The sequence below is a fragment of the Osmerus eperlanus genome, chromosome 14, assembly GCF_963692335.1.
Source record: "Osmerus eperlanus chromosome 14, fOsmEpe2.1, whole genome shotgun sequence".
NCBI lineage: Eukaryota > Metazoa > Chordata > Actinopteri > Osmeriformes > Osmeridae > Osmerus > Osmerus eperlanus.
In genome coordinates this window covers 503,562-530,515 of record NC_085031.1, presented here as the reverse complement: position 1 = coordinate 530,515, position 26,954 = coordinate 503,562, and the positions used below count along the sequence as shown (strand labels likewise).

At 41.4% G+C, this 26,954-nt stretch overlaps 1 protein-coding gene across 1 annotated transcript in view; it reads right to left on the bottom strand.

Moving 5' to 3' along the window:
* Nucleotides 1–26,954, bottom strand: part of dnm1a (dynamin 1a) — a 286,115-nt gene that overhangs the window by 137,343 nt on the left and 121,818 nt on the right. Inside the window, exons 7-10 of the mRNA XM_062478483.1 lie at nucleotides 20,454–20,596; nucleotides 20,233–20,368; nucleotides 19,993–20,060; nucleotides 19,226–19,364 (exon numbers count right to left, since the gene is read on the bottom strand). Coding sequence (XP_062334467.1) covers nucleotides 19,226–19,364; nucleotides 19,993–20,060; nucleotides 20,233–20,368; nucleotides 20,454–20,596 — 486 coding nt within the window. The remainder of the gene's footprint in view (nucleotides 1–19,225; nucleotides 19,365–19,992; nucleotides 20,061–20,232; nucleotides 20,369–20,453; nucleotides 20,597–26,954) is intronic.

The window sequence follows — 26,954 nt, the reverse complement described above, 5'->3', positions numbered from 1 at the left end:
GTTGGGATAGTATTAGCAGTAGCAGATGTAGCCTATGCGTTTACTCGGCTTTCTTAGTTGGATTCAATGTGTTGATGGAATGAAACATACAGCAGTAGGGCCGATACAGGAAGACACGGCGACACTTTGTTGCAGAAGGATGATGGTGCAAGTTTTGTCCGTGGAGCATACAACGATTAATAAAAAAGAATCATGTAGACGTGTTTATTGAGTAATCGCATAACTAATTACACATGTAAACGGAGTAATCGTATTATTGGCATAAACCGACAATTGCTAGTAATCGTGTTTCTCATGGTCAAGTAAACGTACCAATCACCTGTGTGAGAGACTGAGTGGTGCGTGTCTGTCGTTACGGTGATGGTGCAGCTATGATTGCTAACGCGCTGAGGGCAGAGAATAAGAGAAATGTAGCTAGAATCCACACCTCAAACAAGATAACCTAGACGCAAAACTGTACGTCCAATCCAAAATATAAGGATATTTTCCGAGACCCAAGACTCTGCCGAAACCAGAGATATTCTTTATATGTCTGTGCAGTCAGAAATACGACTCTACCTGCAGTTTCAAAAACGTGTTCCTTTTGCTTTCCTGGTGCTTGTTTGTTTGGTTGCCACGGTGATGGGCGCAGCTGTGATAGCTAACGAGCTAGGCAGAGAGAAAAACGAACATTTACCTAGCATCCACACCTCAAACAAGTTGACCTAGACGCAAAACTATACGTCCAATCCAAAATATAAGGATATTTTCCGAGACCCAAGACTCTGCCGAAACCAGAGATGTCCTTTATATGTCTGTGCGGTCAGAAATACGACTCTATCGGCAGTTTCAAAATCTTGTTCCTTCTTGCTTTCTCTGACTGATTTTACTCACCTCTCCATTGAAGTTAGTGAGAGAATTTGAAAGGCTGCTCTCGCTTTAAGGCTCATAGCTGAAAATCTGTAAATGTGAGCTCTTTAGTAGTTACATTGGCTGAAAGAGGACAATTTTTCCTACATTTTAACCCTTGTGTTATCTTCGGGTCATTCTGACCCTCAGTCGTTGTGACCCACCGTCGTATTGCGACAACTTTACCGCATACAAAAACAAAGTAAAGCAATTTTGTATTTTTGTAAGCATGCGTCAGACCCCCCACATTGCGAAGGTTAAAATAAAATTATTTTTATTTGTTTTTGTATTGGGTAAAATTGGGTAAACACAACGATGGTTCGTTATGAACCTTTGGGTCATGTGACCCGAAGGCAGCACAAGGGTTAAGGTATAACTTGTTTCTGTAAGTTAAACTATATGAACGTTAGAGGAATTTGTTTGACAAATTAGTTGAATATCAGAAAAAGAGCTGCTCATTCATAAAAATCAAGAAGGAGCAAACATTTTAATGTATTTCAAACTGTCATAATTCAAAATTGGCTGAACATTTGAAAAAGCTGAATCATTTGGGAATAGTTGAATGTCTTGTGAACATTTTAAAGGTTGAATGGTGTCTCTAGCTGAAAGTAAGCTGAAGTAGTTACGTTTGAAAGAGGAGGAAGCTTTTTAATGATTTGAAAGGATTTACCATTACTTTTAATGGGAGAATAATTTGCACAAAAACCTTAATGTCTTAAAAAGTATAAAAGTGAGAAATACCAAAAGTCATAGCCATCATCTCCTGAAGGAGCTGAACGTTTTGATACAAAAGTTGTAGGAATCGGTTAAAGTACGCAGAACGAGTTAAAGGCCAAAAAACGGCGGAAGAACTGAGAAGTTGAAAAGCAATAGTGAGAATGCTTAACCCTCGTGCTGCCTTCGGGTCACATGACCCAAAGGTTCATAACGAACCATCGTTGTGTTTACCCAATTTTACCCAATACAAAAACAAATTAAAATAATTTTCTTTTAACCTTTGCAATGTGGGGGGTCTGAGACAGCCCAACGGTTAAAAGAAAATGCTTCACTTTGTCTTTGTATGCGGTAAATCTGTCGCAATACGACGGTGGGTCACAATGACTGATGGGTCAGAATGACCCGAAGATAACACAAGGGTTAACAGCATTCTCACAAATAAAATAGTCTGCATCTAAGGTTCACATCTAAAGTTCACACTTGACAGGTTTGTTTTCGATGCAAACAAACTTTAATGTGATTGCTCTGTTAGCAAACCAAGACTAAATGTAGGCTATAATTACATTTTTTGATTTTTACCCAAAGCACTTCAGCAAAGGGCATTGGGTCATACATTATGTGTGTATATGGGCACCATTACCTGCCATAAATGGTTAAAAGCGAGCAGGGCTTTGTATTTTTGTGTATCAGGTGATTTTACACAAATCTTTCAAACATTTTAATTTCAATAGCTCCTTGGTCATGTGACCTACTGATCTCAAACTAATCTCAGAGTATCCACTAATTAGCCTTACACACGTAGATTGTCCATTTTCATACTGGTGATTTTACATGAATGTTTCAAACGAAACAGCATTCCTCCAGAACCATGTTGCTGTACTGGGGGAAATGAAGCATACACAAAACAGTTGTAAATTCCAATGGTAAATAAAATTGTCTGCATCTAAGGGTGTGTTCCCTCTTTGCAGTTTTGGTTAGATGAAAACAAACTTTGATGCAATTGCTCGAGTACTAAATGTAGGCTTTGATTTAATTCCAAGAGACTAAAATTGTGAACATGACAGTCATACCTCCACCAGCGATGAGCAGTAGTCTAATTAGAAACTATCATAGAGTTTTAGCGCCATTTCAGTTTTTTTAATTCATTTATTTTGCAGGGACAATGCACACCAATCAACAGCAAAACTGTGTAAGTGAGCGAGAGTTAGCCAGAGAGGCTAATTTTCATCTGCTGTCGCCAGCCAGATGTTCTAAGGCAGCCTAAAATTACAAAATTTCAAATAACATAATGGGACTAAAATGAGTCGATAAACCTACAGTAACTTATAGACAAAACCAATGTGTGAGTGATGTAAACACACAAGCCACAGTCCAATTCATTGTTCAGGGAGAAAACATTTGAGTGCAGGATAAACGGGAGAGCAAGCAGTGATCGTACCTTCTAGCTTAGAAGTTCCAAAATAGTATTCTCATTTTTGCAATACTTGGACCATGCGCTGTCAATAAATAATGTGATGCTAGAAAGTGACTTCCACAGTTAATGCGAGCGTGCATCAGGCGAATAGGCATCAGCCTATTCGATAAGGCAGCTGTTGCGCTGCATTATGGGATTTGTAGTTTGTGTGTTATTGGTGCTTCATATCAGAATCAGGTTTATTCGCCATGTTTGTTATACAAACACAGAATTTACTGTGGCAGGGAGGTGCAAAACACTAAACATATACAGATCTTAAATTAAGTAAAAGTACAAAAGTTTAACTATTTCTAAGAACTAAACAATCTAAGAATACAACAATTTAAATATAAAATAAAATATATATAAAAATAAGAATAGAATGAGCAGCGTGAATGGTCAACATAGTGCAATCGGATACTGAGATAAAGTGGCTTATGCATACTGAATTGCCATTAGATGGACTTATAATAGTTAAATAAGTGAATGAATGTCAATGGGAGTCCTTGGCCTTGTTGAAGAGACCTCTTATGGCGTGAGGTTTTGGTCCTGATGGACCGCATCGACCACAAGGACTTTGTTCCTTGGAGATGCAGTTTCTCTGCGTAAACGGAAAGGTGCAATTGAAAAGGCAGTCTTAAGATTTTTTTGAATGAATGACTTGATCGAAAACAAAACAGGACACCTGACACACAGTAGGCCGTAGCCATGGAGTCAGCATTGGGGGGGACGAAATCTGCTGGGGAGTCTGAGGGTCCCCCCTTCAAAACTTTTTACGTTTATAAATATGATTACATGATAATTTCGGACAGCGTGCGTGGTTGCCTGTCGTAGCGTAGCACATTTATATTTTATTTATATTTTTCTATCAATATGTTGGGGGTACATTTTGACCAGATTTTAATATTATAATATATATAACATATATTATGATTACGGCCCTAGGTCTATGGTCAAAATATTCTAGCCCCATACATCCGTAATGCAATTTAGGATTTTTTTTTTTCATTGATATTGTGTAGTTGTTTGGATCAGCCACAGTCAAATTAAAATATTACTCTAATGATGCGGAGGGGAGTAGCTAGAACAGGGAGTGACCAGGGTGGGAGGGGTCGGCCACGATCTTCCTCGAACGCCTCAGGGTCCTCGAGGTGTGCAGGTCCTCGAGGGTAGGCAGATTGCAGCCGATCACCTTCTCAGCAGTGCGGATGATACGCTGCAGTCTGCTCTTGTCCTTGGCAGTGGCAGCAGCGTACCAGACGGTGATGGAAGAGGTGAGGATGGACTCAATGATGGCTGTGTAGAAGTGCACCATCATTGTCTTTGGGAGGTTGAATTTCTTCAGCTGCTGTAGGAAGTACATCCTCTGTTGTGCTTTTTTGGTGAGGGAGCTAATGTTCAGTTCCCACTTGAGGTCCTGGGAGAGGATGGTGCCCAGGAAGCGGAAGGACTCCACAGTGTTGACTGGGGAGTCGCACAGGTTGATGGGGGTGAGTGGGGCTGTATTCTTCCTGAAGTCCACAACCATCTCCACTGTCTTAAGAGCATTGAGCTCCAAGTTGTTCTGGCTACACCAGGTCACCAGGTTGTCAGCTTCCCACCTATAGTCAGACTCATCCCCGTCAGAGATGAGCCCAATGAGGGTGGTGTCGTCCGCAAACTTCAGAAGTTTGACAGACGGATGACTGGAGGTGCAGCTGTTGGTGTACAGGGAGAAGAGCAGAGGGGAAAGGACGCAGCCCTGAGGAGATCCGGTGCTGATGGACCGGGAGTCAGAGACTTGTGTTCCCAGCTTAACGCACTGCTTCCTGTCAGACAGGAAGTCTGTGATCCATCTGCAGGTGGAGTCAGGCACGTTCAGCTGGGAGAGCTTGTCCTGAAGCAGGGCAGGGATGATGGTGTTGAAGGCAGAGCTGAAGTCCACAAACAGGATCCTGGCATAGGATGCTGGGGAGTCCAGGTGCTGTAGGGTGAAGTGGAGGGCCATGTTAACGGCGTCATCCACAGATCTGTTGGCTCTGTAGGCAAACTGCAGTGGGTCCAGGAAAGGGTCTGTGATGGCTTTGAGGTGTGCCAGCACAAGGCGCTCAAAAGACTTCATTACCACAGAGGTCAGGGCGACGGGTCTGTAGTCATTGAGTCCTGTTGGCCTTGGCTTTTTGGGCACAGGGATGATGGTGGAGGACTTGAGACTGGCACATGGCATGTCTCCAGGGAGGTGTTAAAGATGTAGATGAACACCGGAGACAGCTGGTTAGCGCAGTGCTTGAGGGTGGCAGGAGAGGGCCGGGCCATTAAAAAAATATGTGTAAAATGATCTTGTGGGACGGATATAATTGTACGCCGTTCCGGATATGACCCACGGGCCTTGAGTTTGACACGTATGCTTTAACGGGTCGCTACACTACTTCTGACATTTGACATCATTGTCATCCGACAATATTAAAATGTTGATAATGTCAGGCTACACATTTATAGAGCAACTGCAGTCTAACCTGCAACTCGTGTAACATCCTTTAAAATAAATTACATTTTGCTGAATGATTGAAGGGCAATAGACATTCTAATGAAATAATCACTGACTAACAACACTGATATGAATGACAGATTGACGAACGCATGTTCATTTTAAGACCGTGCCTTTGCTCCGCTTGCCGCTTCTCGTGTTAAAAGGTAATCTCTCGTAAATTCAGCAGTGAGAACTAGGCTCGAACTGGACGTGGAGCATCTTAAGTTCCAGCTCATGACTCTCACTACTTCTAACCGTTAATCACGTTTGGCTCACTTCTACCTCGGTAAAATATGACTTCAAAAATACACTAATAATAAATAAACAATGACTAAAACAGTGGCAGAGCTACTATTAATGTGTAAATCTGTGATGGCAGAGTATGCAGCCAAGCTCTCTATGACTTGTACTACTCGGTCACGGGCATCAGACTCATATATTATTAGACTCTACCTGCTCAGCTAATTCTAACAGTGTTTGCACAATTTGAGGGAGCGCCATGATCTGTGATGCGTCCTCTAAAGCAGCGGTCCCCAACCTTTTTTGCGCCACGGACCGCTTTCATGTAAGACATATTTTCACGGACCGGCAGGGACGGACTGGGAGGAAAGATAGGCCCTGGACAGCTGCGCTGCTAATTCATGCACATTCTGGGTTTGATGTGATCCTAGTTAGTGACTTCCACACCTAATGCGAGTGCGCGGAGCGCGCGAGAAAAATAGTTTAGCTGATTTGAGCGAAAAATAGTTTTTGGAGTTTTATGTAAAATAAACATAGCCGTTTTTTCAATTGACAAAACCATGTCTAGTGAATGTGATGTATTTTTGTCTCTTAATTTTTCAGCCCCATCTTTAAGTTTCTTAGCCTGGTTTTCCATCGTTATATTGTTACTAGCTAGCTTTCGATGTGTCAGTCCCACTGTTGTGTGTAAACAAGACTATAAGCTACAACAGTGACACCCGAAGTGCGTTCCTTATATCCAGTTTAGGCCTATTCCATAATTTTGTTTGATTGCTGTCACGGCAGAAAATCCCGCTTGATGTTGGAAATGGAAGTAGGGTTTTCAGTGCTTTAGTGGCGATCTCAGGATAGCTTTCATCCAAAACACCGATAGAGTTGTTGTCTCAAACAGGCTTCATTGAGTGGTAACTATCACTTGTCATGTGTCAAGAGGAAGAGACGCGCATGATACCGCTCAATAAAGCCCACAAACTTGCAAAAAAATTAGTAAACAAACGTCTTTGCAGAGCTTTTTTGCTCAGGGGAAAAGGCCCGGAGAAGGAGAGAATTCGGTCATTTTTCAGAATAAAACGTCTTTCAGACTCTGATAATCAATTAAAAGGAAATAATGTTATTAATTCTTTTTTGTGCGGCCCAGTACAAAATGACCCAGTACACCCAGTCCGCGGACCGGTACCGGTTGGGGAACGCTGCTCTAAAGACCCGGCAATTCAATCAATTTCCCGGCACATTTGCAATGTAATGCAATGCAGACAGGGGCGTAGCCAGGACATTATTTCTGGGGGGGCCAGCTCTGGCCAGTCTTTTATTTGGGGTGGCACTTGATTGTCAAAAACTACTATTTTAAAACTCACACACTGCATCACTCAGAGCAGCAGGGGGGGCATTCTCTGACCAATGGTGGCCGTGGACCCCCTTGGCCACCACGTGGCTACGCCCCTGAATGCAGATGTGCACACCGCCCCCTACCGAACAAGATGGGTAGCTCGGTCAGCAGGGAGCTGAAGAAGAGCGGCTACTGACGTCACTCTGCTGCGCCGCTCAGAATGCTTTTTCGTTCATTTTGCATTTCTGCAAATGCATTTTAATTTTCTAATTTTACATTTCAAATTGAATTTTGGTATGTTCATTTTGCATTTCTGCAAATGCATTTTAATTTTCTAATTTTACATTTCAAATTGAATTTTGGTATCTATTTGCTGGGGCATGTTTTGAAAATTAAATCTCAAATGTCTATTTCATTTTAATTAAGTGAAAGATTGAGCACTCTTGAAGAAGAAAATTTAAATGCAAATAGGATGATTGATTACTAATTTCATTTATGAGTCAAATAATGCATACACATTCTTAAAATGAAAAAGCATTTCTGCAAATGCATTTTAATTTTAATTTTGGTCACAATTTGCTTCCATATATCCTAGATATGTGTGTTTATCACCCAGTATTTCTTTTTTTCACAATCACAACAGTAAAAGCTAAGCTTTCTGTTCAATTGCTGCCTCCAGCCATTTTTTCCCTGCCTTTCAAGGCTGCAATTCGCTTTTCTATTTGCAGATGTTGCAAAGGCTCCCTTGCACAAGTATGCCATTCAGACAACGGTTGGAGCCAAGCCCAATATATATATATCTGCGGATATAAAAAAAAAATCTTAGGCACACCACCGACCAAAAATGTATAAAAATGACACTGTAGCCTAATACAATATATATAATTGGATGTGCTCAAGCCTTCGGTGAGCACAACCATTGCTCTCTCTTATATATATTTATATATGAGTTTCCCAAAATTAAGAAAAAAACTGCTGGAGACAGGGCGTTCTCATATAGAGCACCTCTTTGTAACAATTACCTGTCTCAATTAAGGAGGCTGATACTGTTTAGACATTCAAAATTAGGTTAAAAACGTTCTTGTTCAGTCAATTTTATGACTGCTAAAGATAACTAGAGAGGGTACAATTTCTGGGGAAATTGTAGGGTGTGCTTGCTTGCGTCGGTTGCACAGGGGTCCGTTTTTGAATGACATTTTTACAACTGATATCTGTATATTTTATATTAAAATGCATACTTATTATTTATAAACATTACATAGATTTAAAAGCATTTTTTTGGTGCTGCTCATTTACAACTGAAAATACGAGTGAAGTGTAGAATTAAATATGATGTCTTCTCATTTCCCCTGCAAGAGGTAGCCTCATAGCTGAATCAAAACGAATAAATTTGGCAGACCGGTGTAAAAATGGACCTAATCTCTATGACTTAAATGTCCTTTTAAGTTTTCCCTTCTCGTGATATTTTCAGGCATTTAGCCTACTCATATTGCATTCATTCATTAATAAAGAACCCCCTTTGAAGATTATTCTACGACGTTACCGGCAGTAGAAGATGGAATCGCGATTCAAACAGTACCATCTGCTAACTGATAATATGCCCCCAAAAACGTAAATAAGCTTGACATTTATTTAGTGGAAAATCGCTCATTCATAAAAAGCTCACTGGTAGCGATCATTGTCAGTAACAACGCAAAATGCGATATAGCCCTGTGTGGAGAAGCTGCCCCGGTAAATTCTACTACTACAGTACAGTACTAGACTACTGCTGTGTTTGTCTTGGTAGCGATTGTGTTGGTTGAATTGGATTTAACGTTCCGTTGTACGGTTTAGGCTGAAATTAATTATTTTCATGAACAGATTGACAAAGTTTAGGCTGTGGCAATGAAGTTCAGGTTAGTAGTTAGACTTTTGATTTAAGTAAGGGGAGTGCCGAACATGTTGTGTAGATGTTTTTGTAGTGTCTCGCGTAGGCTACAGCGTTGCAGTGAGCTACACTGGTTTGAAACCACAGGTAATGATAATTTCACCCACAAATCGTTTACTTGTAATGTAATGTCATAATAAATCCTACAACGAAAATGTATTTGTGAGGAATGTTTATTTTAAATTTTGAAAACAGATGCATCATAGACCACTGTAGTATGTGTTGCCCGGGCAACAGAGGCTAATGTCATGATGCTAATGCTTCAGTGAAATAGTAGACTACCGTTTCCAAAAGTAGATGTGGGCCCCTTCCTTAATAATATCAGCTAATATTGTACATTACATTTCATAATTGTGTTTCACATCACAAAGTAAAATGAGTAAATAGTTATCACCCTGGCCTCTTTGCTTGTGGCGTTCCTGCAGCTGCCTTGCAGTAAAGCTATAGTTAGCCTAGCTATCCCCCATGTTAACAGACGTGAAACGAATGTTCTGCTACAGGTAGTCACGTGTGTTTTCGTGACGTTAGTGACGTAGTGACGTTAGTAACGTCAGTGACTGTGGCTAGCAAATTAGCCACCGTTAGCTTCACTTTTCACCACAAAAACGCAATTTCTACTTAAACCATGCAACGGAACGTAAATAAAAATACAACCAACGCAATCGCTACCAAGACGAACCTTTTGACACCGCCGTTGTGTATGTAGTCCAAATATTGACTGATCCTTAGGGGGGCGAAAATAAACAATAATAAATAAATAAATAAATATATATGTGAGAGAACAAAGGTTGTGCTCTCGCCGAAGGCTTGAGCACACCCAAATATGTGTGTATGTACTTTCTATGTAAACCTGGGGTGTGTGTTTGTCTGTGTGTATCACATGTAACTTTTAAATTGCAATTAAAGCTTCTATATGTTCACGTTGTCCCATCTAGATTTTACAAATAAAGTAAACCTGTTACTGTATATTGTTATTGTTATAGTTTCCGTTACTAGTTGGTGACAACGGGGGACGGGGCATTCTCACCCTTATTCTATAAATATAACTTATTTTAGAGTTCTTTCCCCTGGAACAGATGTCATGTTCCAACTGAGGGGGGATGGCGCTGTCTTAGTGTCTAGGGCTGCATCAAATACCCTTTTTTTGCTGCACTAGTCCACACTTGACCGGTGGGGAGGGGGTCTGTCCCCCCTCCACACATCCCCTGTGGTGTGGGGGGTTTGAGCTGTCAGCACCTGCCTGGTCGTCGGTTTGCCAACGCTGGACCAGGTCGCCAACCAGATACCAGTCTCCATGACGGGCAACAGCGAGTTTCCCGGTCCCTTCCTACATCTACCAAGTTGAACAATGGATTTTGATGTTTCAAAACCCATTGACACTTCCTTGCTGTATGACTATGTTAAGCCTGTGTTCTGCTCCTCTCTTTCACCAACCGTCTCTGGAGGAGGGGATCCCTCACTGAATTGCTCCTCCCAAGGTTTCTTCCATTTTTTCTCCTGCAGTGAGTTTTTCTGGGAGTTTTTCCGTCTTCCTTGAGGGTTTAGGTTGGTTGAGGGGCAGTTCTATGGGCGTATGTGAAGCCCTCTGTGACATGCTTGCGTGTAAAAAGGGCTATACAAAAACATTTTGATTTGATTTTTATTATTATTATTATTTATTTTCCCACCCCTAAAAAAACTTGGTACCGGTGAGTTGCTTGTATTCGCATGAACGTTACGTTTGATGGTGTAGGCTTGAATTAAGTTTTTGTGGCAAAAAGTGCCTTGTGTGCACACAGGGAACTCAGTGCCAGCCTAACGTCACAACCCCATCACACGTTAGCAACGATGCATAGATACAACGTTCTAAGACAGACAACGATATCAGCGAGCCTTCAGCATTAGTACCATAGCTAAAAGTCTAGGAAAGTTGAGGTTACTTGGTTCCCCTTTGTTCTTTTGGTGAGCAGTCTCACGAGCCCTACTCACGTGGCGTCATCGAGCCGACCAGCTAAATACTAGTGATGGGAAGTTCGGATCATTTTACTGACTCGGTTCTTTGAATCTCGTTCAGTAAAATGAACGAATCTTTTTTCGAGTCATTCGTTCACTTCAACGAGGGGGAGGGGGGGGGGGGTTATCAACATTTTTAAACCAATTCCCTGGCTTAAATACATCTACTGCAAACATTTATCATATTCTCATGTAGGCCTGCATGTAAACCAGAAGATACTATTTTAAAAGCAATTACTGGACTCAAATAATACATCATGACAGTTTGTATGATTCAAAATGGTAATTTCACAGTAGCATTTAATTATCGTGGCAAACAATTACATTTCCTCTTCTGAGCCTATACAGGTCACATGAAAAAAGATCCAAAGACCCGTACCCGAAGACCGAGGCAAAATGAACTAATCATTTCTGTTTCCTCTAGCTAGCAGTACTGAGCCTATGCAGGTCACGTGAAAAACGATCCAAAGACTCGTACACGGCAGATGAAAGAATCTTTCACCTCCCAACCGTGTTTTCGGATCAATGTTTCGTTCTTCTGACAACCGAGTCTTTGGATCAATGATTCGTTCATCTGCCGGGTATGAGTCTTTGGATCATTTTTCACGTGACCTGCGTAGGCTCAGTAATGCCTAGAATAGATACGTTTTTTACAAACTTTCTAAACATTTTGGATTAAGGTTTATTTTTATGTGTATTTAGCAATCACAGTCATCTGTCAGTTGATGACAGCCCTACAGATAAGTGTCAGGTATGTTTTTAGGGGGGAGTGGTTGGGGGGTGTAGTTAGTTAACCAGTTGTTCCCAACCATTTTGTCTCTGTGTGAAGGCTGAAAAGTTTTAAATCTTCACAAGAACCTGTAGGACGGTACTTGACTTCCACATTTGGCTCTCAACGAAGGCAGTCGCATTTTCTTTCCCTCTCCTCCCCCTGACCTTCCCTGCTTGCTTCCCTGCTTGGCTTTATCGCATTGTCTAGTTATTCACGGAGAAATGCTCTGAAGTTTCAATCATTTGGACAGTTTTGGATGATATTACTCAAAATCAAATACTTCGGATAGGGGCAAAGTGGATCGACTACAACCACAAAAAGGAACAACCTGAGAGGACTGAAGCCCAAGGAGAACAGAAGTATTTTGGGCTGCTCTCCCAGACTGACCACAGGCAAGCAAGCTAAAGCTTGTTCCCTGTAGAACTATGGCTTGCAACGACTGCAAACAACTTACTCAGAGGATAGTCGAACTGGAGCTAAGAGTCAGAACCCTCTTAGATATCAGAGAGACCGAAGACTTTATAGATTCCATGCTACCTAGCCCGGAGGCTAAGCTACTGGCCAATGAGCCACCCTTGGAACCAGCTTTCTCTCCACCGGCCGTTGGACCGGATGAGTCATGGCCTGCTCTCGGCGCTAAACCAAAGAGGCCTAGCGCCGCTTCTACCTTCATTGGAGATGGGACTGGCACCAAGGATAAACAGCAAAAAAAGCGAGGCAGAAACTCTTCCCGCATCACCTCTCCTCCTGTCACACTCAGAAACAGATTCGAACCACTGGGAACTCTCCCTTGTGTGTGGAATCCAAGGCGAAGAGGCACAGGAGTGCTAGCCACGCAGCAAACAAACATGAAGGGCCAAGATCGCCGACACACCATGATGGTAGCTACTACACACATGCAAATCCAACACATCATCGTCTGCTGCGACCGGGAGTCACCCATTTCACTCCAAGCCCCTCTCGGACCACTCGGGGCGCTGTTCGACCCCCTATCAAGCCTAATCAGACAACAATATCACAGGATTATCAAGATCCAAGGTATGCTAAGACTACCCACAGCCCATCAACACTTAGAGGAGCTAACACTGCTAGCACTATAGAATCTACTGCTAGCACTAACGCAGTGTCTAACCTTGGTCTAGCCCAAGGTCCTATCATTGCTAACCCAAATAAGATAAGAACTGGCCCCGCAGCTACTGATAAGGCAAACGTTAGAAATGCAAACACAACACCACATATGGCCACTATCTTGATTGGAGATGCCATGACAGCACATGTTAAACTGGCAAAGACAGAAAATATTTGTTTTAGCAATACATCTGTCGAGGAACTGTCCTCAGAGGTACAAACAATCCTCAACAATAAACCAAACAACCCTAAGATTATCATCCACACTGGCTCGTTTGATATCCTACACAAGAAAACTGGCACTGAGATACTTAAAAAACATTTCACCCAGCTACTGAACACACTCAACAGATATCAAGATGTATTCATCAGTGGACCGATTGCATGCTTTCGCAGAGGAAAAGAAGCCTTCAGTCGACTACTATCTTTCAACACATGGTTGGCATCTGTCTGTCTGACACACAAACTGAGATTTATCGATAACTTCAATGTGTTCTGGAACTGTGCAGACCGTTTTCAAGCTGACGGACTCCACCCAAACCGTAGAGGATCTCGACTACTAACAGCAAACATCAATCACGTGCTCCTGACCACAAATCAAGCTTCTCTCCCTATCCCTGTTGTGTCTAAGCTGACTGATGCATCCCAAACAACCTCCCATGGAACAGAACATTCAAACAGCCTCCTGCAAGGACATGGGCCCTGCACAGATCTGCACCCCCCGGATGAATTCCCTTGTGATGGAACAGCTCAGTGACAGAGACTTTCCCAAAGAAAAGCTACGCTAGGACAGCCACCATGCTATTTCATTGGACATACCGGTCATCATCACAAACAGAAAATGGCATGGTAAAATGCATGGTTACAAACCTGAAACTAGTGTTAGAAGTCACAGAACTATCCATATTCTTCCAACAGATTTATCTACCCCTGTTTTATCTGTTAATACCCCACAGATGAAACTGGCCCTTCTAAATGTTAGATCACTAAATAACAAAACATTTCTAGTTAATGATCTGGTCAAAGAAAACAACTTAGACTGCATCTGTCTAACAGAAACCTGGCTAAACAATGACACGGCAACAGCAACTTTGATAGAGGCGTGTCCGCCCGATTACAGCTTTCACCAAGTTTCTAGGACATCAAAAAAAGGTGGAGGAGTCGCAGCTATTTTCTCCTCTAAACTGTTGTTCAAAATCACTGAGCTAGGTGAATTCACATCATATGAATATCTTGCTATAGAGCTCAAAACCGAATCAATACTTTTTGTTATTATATATCGGCCACCCAAGCACTCGCCAATATTCATACAAGAATTCTCTGAACTATTATCACTATGTGTCACTAGATATGACAAAGTAGTTTTAAACGGAGACTTAAATATCCAAGTAAATAAAAAAGCAGACCCAAGAACTATTGAGCTCTTAAATCTCCTTGACAGTTTCAATCTAACTCAACACATAACAGACCCAACACACCGGCACGGAAACACACTAGATCTAGTGATAACAACTGGACTAAATATCAATAATATTTCAATAACTGATCTACCCCTCTCAGACCATCATTATATACTTTTTAATGTGGAAATTATCCTAACAAAAACCAAAAAATAATTCTTAGTCCATAGAAGATATTTAGACGATACAGCTATGATGACATTTTCTGAACAATTTGCTCTATATGAGCCGACTAACCATGATTGCTCTCTGAATGAAATGGTAGAGAACCTCAATGATGCACTATTATCTGTGTTAGACTGTTGCACCACTGAAAACCAAAAAGAAGTGCACAAGCAGAACCTCCCCATGGCTGAGAAATAAAAATGTTAGTGAAACGAAAAGAAAATGCCGTGCAGCAGAGAGAAAATGGAGGAAAACAAAGATCACTATCCACTACAATATCTACAAAGATACACTAACCACCTATAACAAAACCATCCGTCTAGCAAGGAGAGAATATTTCTCCAACATTATTACAGAAAATGCCAGAAATTCCAGAGTTCTTTTCTCCACCATTGACCAGCTGCTAAACACTGTCCCTGCTCCACCTCCATCCTCAGCAGTTAAATGTGAAGAGCTTGCTTTGTTCTTCAAGAACAAAATAACTTTGATCAGAGCTAGTATTATTAATAGTGGGGTCGAAACTGACATCAGTAGATTCTGCAACATAACCATGAGCACCTGTATCACACTTAGTGAACTTTCCAAAATTGTCAGCGAATCTAACTCCACAACCTCAGATATTGATCCTATACCCACAACATTCTTTAAGCGAGTGTTTGATAGTGTCTCAGGTCCGGTGCTAGAGATTATAAACACATCCCTTAGAACTGGCGTCTTCCCAGATGCCTTCAAAACAGCTGTTGTAAAGCCCCTATTAAAGAAACCCAAATTGGATAACAGTCTACTTGCAAATTACAGACCAATATCAAACCTTCCATTTATTAGTAAAGTATTGGAAAAGATAGTTTTAGTCCAATTAAATTCTTTTCTTGAAGAAAATAACATCCTGGAAGTCTCGCAGTCAGGTTTCAGGAAATATCACAGTACTGAAACTGCTCTCACCAAAATAATTAGCGACCTCAGACTAAACTCTGATGCAAATAAAGTCTCTATCCTTATCCTGTTAGATCTCAGTGCAGCATTTGATACAATTGATCACAACATCCTAATCAATAGACTGGAAAAGCTTATTGTGTTCACGGATAGTGTATTGAACTGGATGAAATCATATATCACAGGAAGGAAGTTTTATGTTAGTTTAGGTGACCATAGGTCCAAGAAACATGAGAACTGCTACGGCGTTGCTCAAGGAAGCTGCTTAGATCCATTACTTTTTTCTCTTTATATGTTACCACTCGGCGACATAATCAGAGAACATAACATAGATTTCCATAGCTATGCGGATGACACACAACTATATATATCCACTGAACCCAACGATGCAACGGCCATCAATTCCATTACCAACTGCCTGTTGGCAATAAACAAATGGATGAATGATAACTTTCTTAAATTAAATGAAGACAAAACCGAAGTCCTACTATGTGGCTCCAAATCCAAAAGAGAGATGCTTACTAAGAATCTAGGAGGCTTAACCCCCTGTCTTAAACCAGAGGTGACGAGTCTCGGTGTAATCCTGGACTCAGATTTGCATTTCAACTCTCACATTAATAAAGTGACCAAAACAGCTTTCTTTCACCTGAGGAATATAGCAAAGGTACGACCATTCATAAACCAAAATGATGCAGAGAAGTTAATTCATGCTTTTATATCCAGCCGGCTGGACTACTGTAACGCACTTTTCACTGGTCTTCCCAAGAAAACCACTGAAAGACTACAGCTCATTCAAAATTCTGCAGCTAGATTATTAACCAAAACTAAAAGGAGAGAACACATTAGTCATGTCCTAGCTACTTTACACTGGCTCCCCGTTACCTTCAGAATTGACTTTAAGGTCCTTTTCCTCACATATAAAGCTCTACACGGACAAGGACCTAGCTACATTGCTAACTCCCTTATAAACTACACACCAGCTAGAACACTGCGATCATCAAATGCAGGCCTATTAGAGGTCACCAGAAGCAGTCATAAGAAGATTGGTGATTCGGCCTTTGTCAATTACGCCCCAAAACTATGGAACAAATTACCCATAAATATTAGGGAAGCAAATACGCTAGACATTTTTAAAAGACAGCTTAAAACCTACCTTTTTACAGAAGCATTTAAGTAATTTTATCTCAGAAGGGTTTTACTACTTTTATTAGTTATATTATTGTTTTTATAATTTGCTATTTTAATTATTACTTTTATCACTTGTATTATTGTTTTTATTGATTTTATGTAAAGCACCTTGAGCTACAATTCTTGTATGAAATGTGCTATATAAATAAAGTCTTACTTACTTACTTACTTGACTTGTGACCAATATGCCGATTCACTACTTGGTGATTAGAAGGGAGGGATGGGATATCACATTAAATAAACATCCTAGCCTACATCTGAAATATTACAGCTTTTTCAAATGCAAATTTCATTTGCACACAATGTGCCGTAGCCCGTGATCCACACTGGGAACTAGAGTACCAATGTCACAGTAAAGGACGAATTTCTGAAGAAATTTGAGAATTTCCAAACAAGTTACACTTGCCCCTCATATTTGCAGTACTTGGACCGTGCAGTGACAATAGATGAAGAACAATACATGTTTTGCCAGGATAAATGGATCTATCAGACCATTGTTGTGATGTTCCTGTGTTATGGCGATAACAACGTGATCATTGTCAGCCGTCAATAGAGTGTTGATCATGTCGGGCTACGCATTTACATTTAGCAGACGCTCTTATCCAGTGACTTACAGTAAGTACAGGGACATTCCCCCGAGGCAAGTAGTGTGAAGTGCCATGCGCAAGGACACAACATCATTTGCATGGCCGGGAATCGAACTGGCAACTTTCAGATTACCAGCCCGATTCCCTAACCACTCAGCCACCTGACTCCATTTATAGACCAACTACAGTCTAACCCAGGGGTACTCAATTAGAAACTCACACTTTCACTCACCAAATTTCCATTCAGTCCAGGGTCCGGAACAGTGATGGTTTTTTCTGGCCCTTACCTCAGAGTTCTGAGGGTAATTTGTTCAAAGTGTCTATGCTTTGTGTCATAGTGAAGTTTCACGTTAGCTCTACCACGTTTGACAAGGGCAACCACATAGGAAAACAACATAGGCGTGAAACCACGCACCAATGACTCGCTTGGATCATGACTAAATTATTTTGGCTTCGGTCCAAATAATATTGCGTCTGGGTCCTGATCCGCACCGCGGTCCGCCTATTCAGTACCCCCGGTCTAACCCAAGGTGTGTGACATCCTTTATAATAAATTACACTATGCTGAATAATTGAAAGGCTACAACAAACTTTCTAATGAAATAGTCACCAACTATCAACACGTAGGATAAATGAATGAAAGCGGTATCTAGCGATTATCAGAGAACCATTGACCCCCTAACCGCCTACAAGTAACAACTATGCGTCGTTGCTGACGGCGTCGTTGCTGACGGCGTCGTTGCTGACGGCGTCGTTGCTGACGGCGTCGTTGCTGACGGCGTCGTTGCTGACGGCGTCCTTGTGACGTTAGACTAGCACTGAGTTTTGTACAGTTATTGACCTTTAAAAATAGCCTACTCTTGATATTTACTCTATGTTAAATTGCATTTTTTTATTTTAACATGTTTTTGTGTTGGATATCTTCAGTATTTTACGTCCATGGGTAAGATGTCATGGTGGGAATGTTTTGCCTTTATGCCGTCTCACAGTTCTGTATTACTGTTTTTCTCCATTGCTTTTGCTCAATTCTTGAAACAGAAATTACATTCTCAAAGCTCTAAGTGCATTTGGAAAAGTAGCCTATAACCAAATCATTTTATAATATAAATAGTCAATGCCCCCAAAATGAAAAGTTCCTTCTCGATTGCTGTGGCTCATCTCTCTCTAGAAAAAAGGACATTCTCAAAGCTTTAAATACAGTTGCCAAAATAACCTAGATGGTTCAGCAAATCACCAGCAAAAGGTCATATCACTCCCAAAACAGACAACTCATCAGTCAAAATGTCAACATTTTCTCATACAAATAGTCAGTGCCCCCAAAATGAAAAGTCCCTTTGGCATTGTTTAACACTGCAGGTCAAAATGTCATGCTTTTGGTCCCGGAACACAGACTTACTATCATGCTACAAATGGGGCTCAGTATAAACAAAAATAATCTGACATGAAAAAGGGGTTTACTTGACAGTAATTTAGCAGGATCTCTGTTTAAAAAGGGCTACAGGGGGCCACCTTCTCCTTCCTTCTTTCTTCCTCTTCTCCTGTCCTTGCATCACTTATTTGGCCCATTGTCCTAGAGGGCCTCCAAAGCTAGAAGTGCCCCTAAAAAATAATGCTCGATTCTTTGTAAAAGTATGAAATATTGTTGTCAGTAAAAGTATTAGAGACGAGAATGTTACAGTAATTATGCAGTAACTTAATTTCTAAAGCAGCCACATTGAGTTAAATCTTACATTCAAAAACCCTTTTTAATCAATGGCCATGTCAAAGCCCATCAAAGCAGCAGCCATGGCTACAGTAGGCATTCCTACTCCCCCTACTGCTAACAGACAGCAAAGGGTGAAGAGGGCAAGACGGTCACAATGTGGCAGCAAGAGGATTTTATAGTGGTGGTCGAGGGGAGGGGTTGTATTAATAGTACTGTTTCTTTCAGCCATTTTACCTTCTTGGTACACTGCCTAACAGTAGTGACTAGCTCAGTAATGACCAAATCCACACATTTTGTGCATGGCTCTTTGATCTTCCCAATCTGTCTTTTCACAATGGTCTCAAAGGCCATGTCCGGAGTGAAGAGGCCCGTTCTACTCAACAGAGAGAAAAACACAAAGAAAGAGAAAAGGGGGATGAGAAGGAGAGGAGGAAAGGAGAAGGGTTGGGTAGAGAGAAAAGTGTTGATTTAGCTCACAAAAGACAAGGAATGGTTAAAAGGAATCTAAAACTATAGAAACTATAGAATTAAATCTAATGCATAGATATGTCTCCTGATTTGTATTTTTACTTTATTTTCCATGAGAGAATTTTAACCTTTTCAGATGGGCATTCACACAATAACAACAGAAGGCCATTGTGGAAGGCAGATATGGCCCGGGAAAATATTAGGACACGGTTAATGAAGTTCAGTCTTCTTCCTTGCATTGGATTAGTCTAAACATAAACGTCCATTCACCACACATGAAAAGGTACCAATACATCTGCTGTTTCTCTGCTTCCAGATTACCATTTTCAAATGTATTTATACATTCATGTGTTCATTAATTGAGTGAAATATTTTTTTCTGACGTCATCAGTGTGCAACAGTGTCCTAAGTGGTGTGTGAGAGCAGAGAGTCTGGAGGTCTCTGTGATTAGGTAGGTGAGGCTGATTAGATTCAGTCTGACAAATAGAATCATCCAGACAGACAGAGGGAAGGAGATGGGGGGACAAACGTGCCTGATGCCATGGATATTTTTGATTGCGTAACTGATCTCCTTGCGAAGTTCCTTCTCATCAAACTCCATCTGAAAGGACACACACAGGACACACACCAATCTTATCTATGAAAAACAAAAACTCTAATATAAAACTTTGAAGTTTGCCAATTCCACAATTTTTTGTTATCACAGCTATCTCTTGTAAATTTTGAGTAAACAATACTTAGCTTTCCAGATTACACGGCAGACTAAAACACACCTTAACCAGCTCAAAGGGAAAACGCTCATGGAAGATGCGGTTGATCCTAGCACCTCCTGACAGCTCATATGTGTCTATTTGATCACCTGAACCTTCAATACGCTTCTCAAAGTCCACCGAGAACTGCTGCACCATCCTGAAGAAAAAGGGAGCAGGGAATAGTTAGGTTATGTGTGGGTATGTGTGCAAATACATGTGTGTGTGTCTCTCTTTCTACTTACTGCAGTAGTGCCTTTGTCTTTCGAGAGGGGTCGTCAGGTCTGAAGTTCTTGTACTCCTCTACTTCCTTTTCTATTGACAACAGTTGACCCTGCAATTTGGTCCGCAGCCCTGGCAGGGTATCCCGGATGTGATTTGTCAATTGCTGTGGGGTGAAAGGTTAAAGTGAGTTAGAACACTTGACCAAATATTCCTGAAGAAACTAGAGAGGGAACAATTTCTGTGGAAATTGTGAGATGTGCTTGCGTCCGTTGCAGATGGTTCCATTTTATTACTTAAATTGTACAACTAATATTTCTGTATATTTTAAATAATTAGGTGTGCTTGCCTTTGGCAAGAGCACAACCTATTGCAGGGGTTCCCAAACTTTCTTTGCTCGAGACCAGGTTTCTAAATTAACACCCGCCAACCCGCCAAATGAGGGTTAAAATTCATTTTGGCGGGTGTTAATAAAGACTTACTAGCCAGTTTGGCTGGGGATGCATGAGGCATTACATCATGGGTTGGGAACCTATGGCTCTTTTCGGGATTTTATATGGCTCTCCCAATTTTAAAATGTTGACTGAAAATACACCGTCAAACATGATGATAAAATTATTTTTAAACTATTAAAATACTTGATTCATGTATAATTATGAATGTGTAAAATTAAATAAAATATGTTCAAAATATTTAGGTAAGAGACTCGCAGTTTACAGTTTTTCTCCATTGCTTTGGCTCAATTCTTGAAACAGAAATGACATTCTCAAAGCTCTAAGTGCATTTGACAAAATAGCCTATATGGTTCAGCACAAATACATAGATCACCTTCAAAAGGTCATATCTCACCCAAAACAGTTAACTCGTGCTTCAAAACCAAATCATTTTCTCATATAAATAGTCAGTGCCCCCAAAATGAAAAGTTCCTTCTCGATTGATTTGGCCCATCTCTCGAGAAAAAAGAGGACATTCTCAAAGCTTTAAATACATTTGCCAAAATAACCTAGATGGTTCAGCAAAACACCATGGCACACCTGCAAAGGGTCATCTTTCTCCTAAAACAGACAACTCATCAGTCAAAACTAAATCCTTTTCTCATACAAATAGTCAGTGACCCCAAAATGAAAAGTCCCTTTGGCATTGTGTAAACACTGCAGGTCAAAATGATTAGATGTTTTGTCAGTATGGCAGTGGACCTTAAAAATATCCCTCATGTGCACTGTGCTACAGTTACTGTAGTAGATGTTTTCTTTCCAGAATACTATGTCTTCAATCTACCCAGACGCTCCCATGTTACCCCGCTCCTCATCTCCCTCCACTGGCTTCCCATCACGGCCCGTATCAGATTCAAGACCCTGGTACTGACCTTCCGAGTGGTGAATGGGACTGCACCCGACAACATCAAGTCTCTCCTCCAGCCTTACACCCCCACCCACCACCTACGGTCTTCTTCTGACAACCGTCTGGTGGTCCCACCTCTCAAGAGCGCCCGCTCCCAACCCAAGCTCTCCTCCTGTCTGGCCGCCCAATGGTGGAATCACCTCCCCACCTCCACCTTCAAGAACTATGTTTCTTCCCATTGGCACTTATTTGCTTTTGACAATGTATGCTTCATGTTTTGGCTACCCACAATGTTTTTGGGGCTACCTCATTGTTTATGATCATTGACCTTATGCACTTTTGTAAAGTTCTCTCTTGGAAGTCGCTTTGGATAAAAGCGTCTGCTAAATGAATAAATTTAAAATGTAAATGTGTATCTAACAGAAAAAAGATTACAGTAATTCAAAGTAGCCTACAAGGTTTCACATCACATACTGCACTCACACTGCTTTGGAAATTGTTACTGTAATTGCCATACATTGTGGTTACTGTAACATGAAATGTGTACAGCACAATATAATGTCATACAATAAGCACATCAAAACTAACATTATGTATAACCTACACTACCAACACATACAGTAATAAAGTAAAGCAAAGCTGGAGTTTCACTAGTTGTCGTCCTCACTTTCCTGCTCATCCTCACGCTCCTGTCTGTCTGGCCACAGATTTCATCGACATCACATCTGATGTTCTCCCTTGCGATGCAACAGGAGAAGAATCATTGTGCATGCCGCAACCATCCCCTACACTGATCTGCTGTGACATGATCACAAGCAGCATCCATTGCCTGGAGCAGGGACCTCTGGTTTTGAGCCCAATGCTCATAGACCCTCCACCTACATGCAGAAAAAAACTCCTCGATAGGATTGAGGAATGGGGAGTAAGGTGATGAGCACCATAAGCATTCTTGGATGGGCAGTGAACCCTGATGAGTGGGCCACGGTGGAAGCTTACATTGTCCCACACAATGACAAATGTAAGCAAGTGAGGCCCTACCAAACCCCTCTCATGTAGAGGGATAAGATCGGAGTGCAGGTGGTCCAAGAACACCAGGTGCTTCTGGGTATTGTATGGGCCAAGACTGGGAATGTGGGTGACTACACCATTCTCTGAAACGGCAGCACACATGGTGATGTTGCCCCCGAGCTGGCCTGGGACAAGCTCTATATATTTGATGGCTGCATTTATACTCCTGGATAGCTCCTGTCAGCTAACTAAACTTACTGTGTGATTGGTGATCGGATGTGTCCCCTTGTTTAGTAAAGTTCTAGTTGCACCTGACAATGACTGTAACCAGTTGATCCAAGAGATCCATATTACAGTATATACCATGATGTTTTTCATGGTATTATGTGCCTGAAAGATTTTGACAGTGGAGTGAACTATTGTGCAGGTGATGATGTACACAAGGAAATTATGCCAATATGTTTTGCAGCGAATAACCACTTGACTGAGAAGCAACAGTCAGTTTAGACCAGCAAGATATATTCAATTGGTAATTGGCCTAACTGAAGGCAATTGTACTTAACCATTTCAAAGATGTGCTAAATCATTTGAAATGTGTGCAAACTGTAGGCAATTGCACTTGTCATTTACGAGGATGTGCTAATACAATTGCAATTTGATTAAAGGAATGAAAAATTCCAATCGTTTGTGAACAACTGCCCAGTGGTTTGGAGGTTTGCACGTGTTGTTTTGAGAATGTAATTTCTGTTTCGTGAAACAGAAATGACGTGAGCTGAATTTTAATTGGACGACATAGTTAGGCCTGCGTCATGTCAAGGTCAAGTTAAACAACTAGCTAGCTAAATTAAAATCAACGAGAGCAAGATGGCTAAAAGGAAAAAAGACAACGATTACAGTTCCTTCCAGCCGGAATAGACGGACCAATTAGCATTTGTGGAGAAGTCGGGGTCCTCAGTGTGTCTCATTTGCAATGAAGGTATTGCTTCGCTCCAAAAAAAGTCAAACGTTAAGAGACATTTTGAGACGCACCATATCCCGATGGGGAGAAAAGCTTGCGCTGAGCTTCAGTGGAGAATGCAAACCGGACAGCAGCAGCTGATAGCATGGACTAACAAAGGCAGGAATCTGAATTCTGCAAGCTTTGCTGGCACTCTGGAGATTGTGCAGAGCGGCAAACCATTTACAGATGGAGAGTACATTAAGGGTTGCATGCTCAGTGTGGCTAAAGAACTGTTTAACAACCTCCCAAACAATGATACAATTATCCAAAAAATCGAAGACATGCCTTTGTCAGCGAGAACGGTTCATGATCGTGCACTCGTGATGGCTCGCCAGATAGAGGAGATGCAGATCAACGACAGGTGGTTACTTTTCTCTTTCCTTGGATGAGTCTACCGATGTGAGTGTTAGGATAATTTCTCTATCAAGTAATGCAGAGTCGTCGGATTCAAAGAAAGTACAATAGTTTAATGCTTGCCAGCAAGGAGCCAAAATCTGATCGCAATACAAAGTTTGTCTGGTTCACATGTCTTCAGGTAAGGCCATTTATTGGTGAGAAGTCTCCTCCCCTGCATATCAGCTGTCAATATGATCGATCCCAGAGACAGAGTGCGCGTGCACGTGGACAGGGGCGGTTTTAGGCACGGGCGGACCGGGCAGCCGCCCGTGGCGGCATTTTTTCATGTCACGTGGGGGGCGCACGAGCATAAAACCCTAACCCTAAGCCTACTCCTCCTACAATCTTTGTCAAATCTTCTTCAAAATTACCAGATATGCTCTTCAGACCAAGCCGCACAAAAGTTATGGTAGAGCATTTTGATACCTACAACCGTTTTTCCGGTACAGCCAATCAAATTCTGCAGAAAAGCCGCCAAACAGGAAGTGAAACCATATCTCAGCAGTTCTTTGAGGCAGTGACACCAAAGTTGGTACGCCTACTCTGAACTTTATTCTAAGGATGTCCTCCAAGAATTGTGTCATGTGACTAAAAGGGGGCGTGGCCGGAAGCATAAACGTGTTTTGGCTAATAACTATTGAAGTGTTTACCTTCATAAAGTAATTTCTTTGTCTGTTGATGTCTCATGAGATATAAAGCCTCACTATTAATAACTTTTCATAAAATTCGCCTGGACGTGGCCACCATTTTGGATTTCATGGAAAAGTGTAAAAACCTTTTGCACGCCCCAATTTTTGTCCAATGTTTACCAAATTTGGCAAAGATGATCTTTAGACCCAGTTTCACAAAAGCAATCAGATGTATTTTCAATTTTCAAAAACGTTTGTTCGGTAGAGACGATCTAAAGCGATGGCGAAGCCGCCAAACGAGGCGCAAGAGCATATCTCAGCAACCATTTGCACGATTGTCACCAAACTTGGGTTCCATCGTTCCCATGAGGAGCAGAGGAGGCCTGCAGTGTTATACCAGAAAAATAACTTTGAACTCTCAGTACTCTTGAACGCAAACATATATTTCCACCAAACTTGGTGTGTTGCATGAGTGCAACAGGTTGTTGTGACTTAATTGTTGCACAAGTGCTATGGAGGCCATGTCCTGCTCTGGACTGCTTGGCCCCTCCATTGCTGCTTGCAGCTATATTTATTATTATTCTTCCGCCATAGGTTCCTATGGCAGGCCCTAGAAGCGCTTGGTCAAAAGTTGTGAAATTTGGCACACTCATTGGGGACAGTCCCCTGGTCCAATTCACAAAGTTTCATGTCTCATACTTGGGCACTCTAGGGCCACCAACGGGTCAAAGCTGGAGATGCATTTACACAAGTAACATTTGAAGCGCATGTCCGATTGTCAAAAATGACGTACTGTTGGATTCCTTGGATCAAGCCGAGTTCAACGCACACCATGGCGTCAATTTCTGGTTATATACATTTTCCGCCATTTCCGTTTTTATGAAAAAGCTTTGACATTTTTCACAGGTCACAAATTGTGTTCAATCATCCCCAGATTTTGCACACATGATCTTCAGACCAAGCCTCACAAAAGTTATTGAAAATAATTTTGATCATAACAACCGTTTGTCCGTGACAGCCAATTCAGCAGAAAAGCCGCCAAACAGGAAGTCAAGTAATATCTCAGGAGTTCTTTGAGGCAGTGACACCAAATTTAATATGCCTACTCGTAACCTTCTTCTGAGGATGTCTTCCAAAAATTATCTCATGTGACTAAAAGGGGGCGTGGCAGGAAGCATAAACGTGTTTTGGCTTATAACTGTTTAAGTGTTTACCTTAATAAAGTAATTTCTTTGTCTCTTGATGTCTTGTGAGATCTCAAACCTGACCATTGATAACCTTTCAGAATAACCGAATTGACGCGGCCGCCATTTTGGATTTAATGGAAAAGGGTTAAAACCTTATGCTCGCCCCAAATGTTGTCCAATGTTTACCAAATTTGGCACAGATGATCTTCAGACCCAGCTTCACAAAAGGTATCAGATGGATTTTCCATTTTCAAAAACGTTTGTTCGGTAGAGCTGATCAAAAGCGGCGGCGAAGCCGCTAAACGAGACGCAAGAGCATATCTCAGCAACCGATTGTCACCAAACTTGGGTTCCATCGTTCCCATGAGGAGCAGAGGAGGCCTGCAGTGTTATACCAGAAAAATAACATTGAACTCTCAGTACTCTTGAACGCAAACAGATATTTCAACCAAACTTGCTGTGTTGCAACAGGTTGTTGTGACTTAATTGTTGCACAAGTGCTATGGAGGCCATGTCCTGCTCTGGACTGCTTGGCCCCTCCATTGCTGCTTGCAGCTATATTTTCTTATTGTTTCCCCCCCCAAAATTGTTGTGATCAATAAATATGCCTGATGTATCAAATGTGATACAAATGAATAATCATATATGTAAATTAAAACTTTGAATTTTGTTATATGTTTTGACTAAAGGTCCAATAAACACTTGTATCAAAAAATCAAAATGTTCTGGATATTATTTGATGTGTCAGGCTTCAAAGGGTTAAATCAAAAGTCAATTGGTGAAACTATCTGACATTAACCTGAACTTCAACGCCACAGCCTAAACTTCATGTCAATCTGTTGAAAACGGCTTACATTTTCCAGTACTACTGGCAGTAGGGATTTGTCTTACGAGTGCCTGTTTTAGAGTAGCTGGTACAGTGTTACAAACTGCCCTTCGCTCTATCTAGCTAGTTAGCTTGCC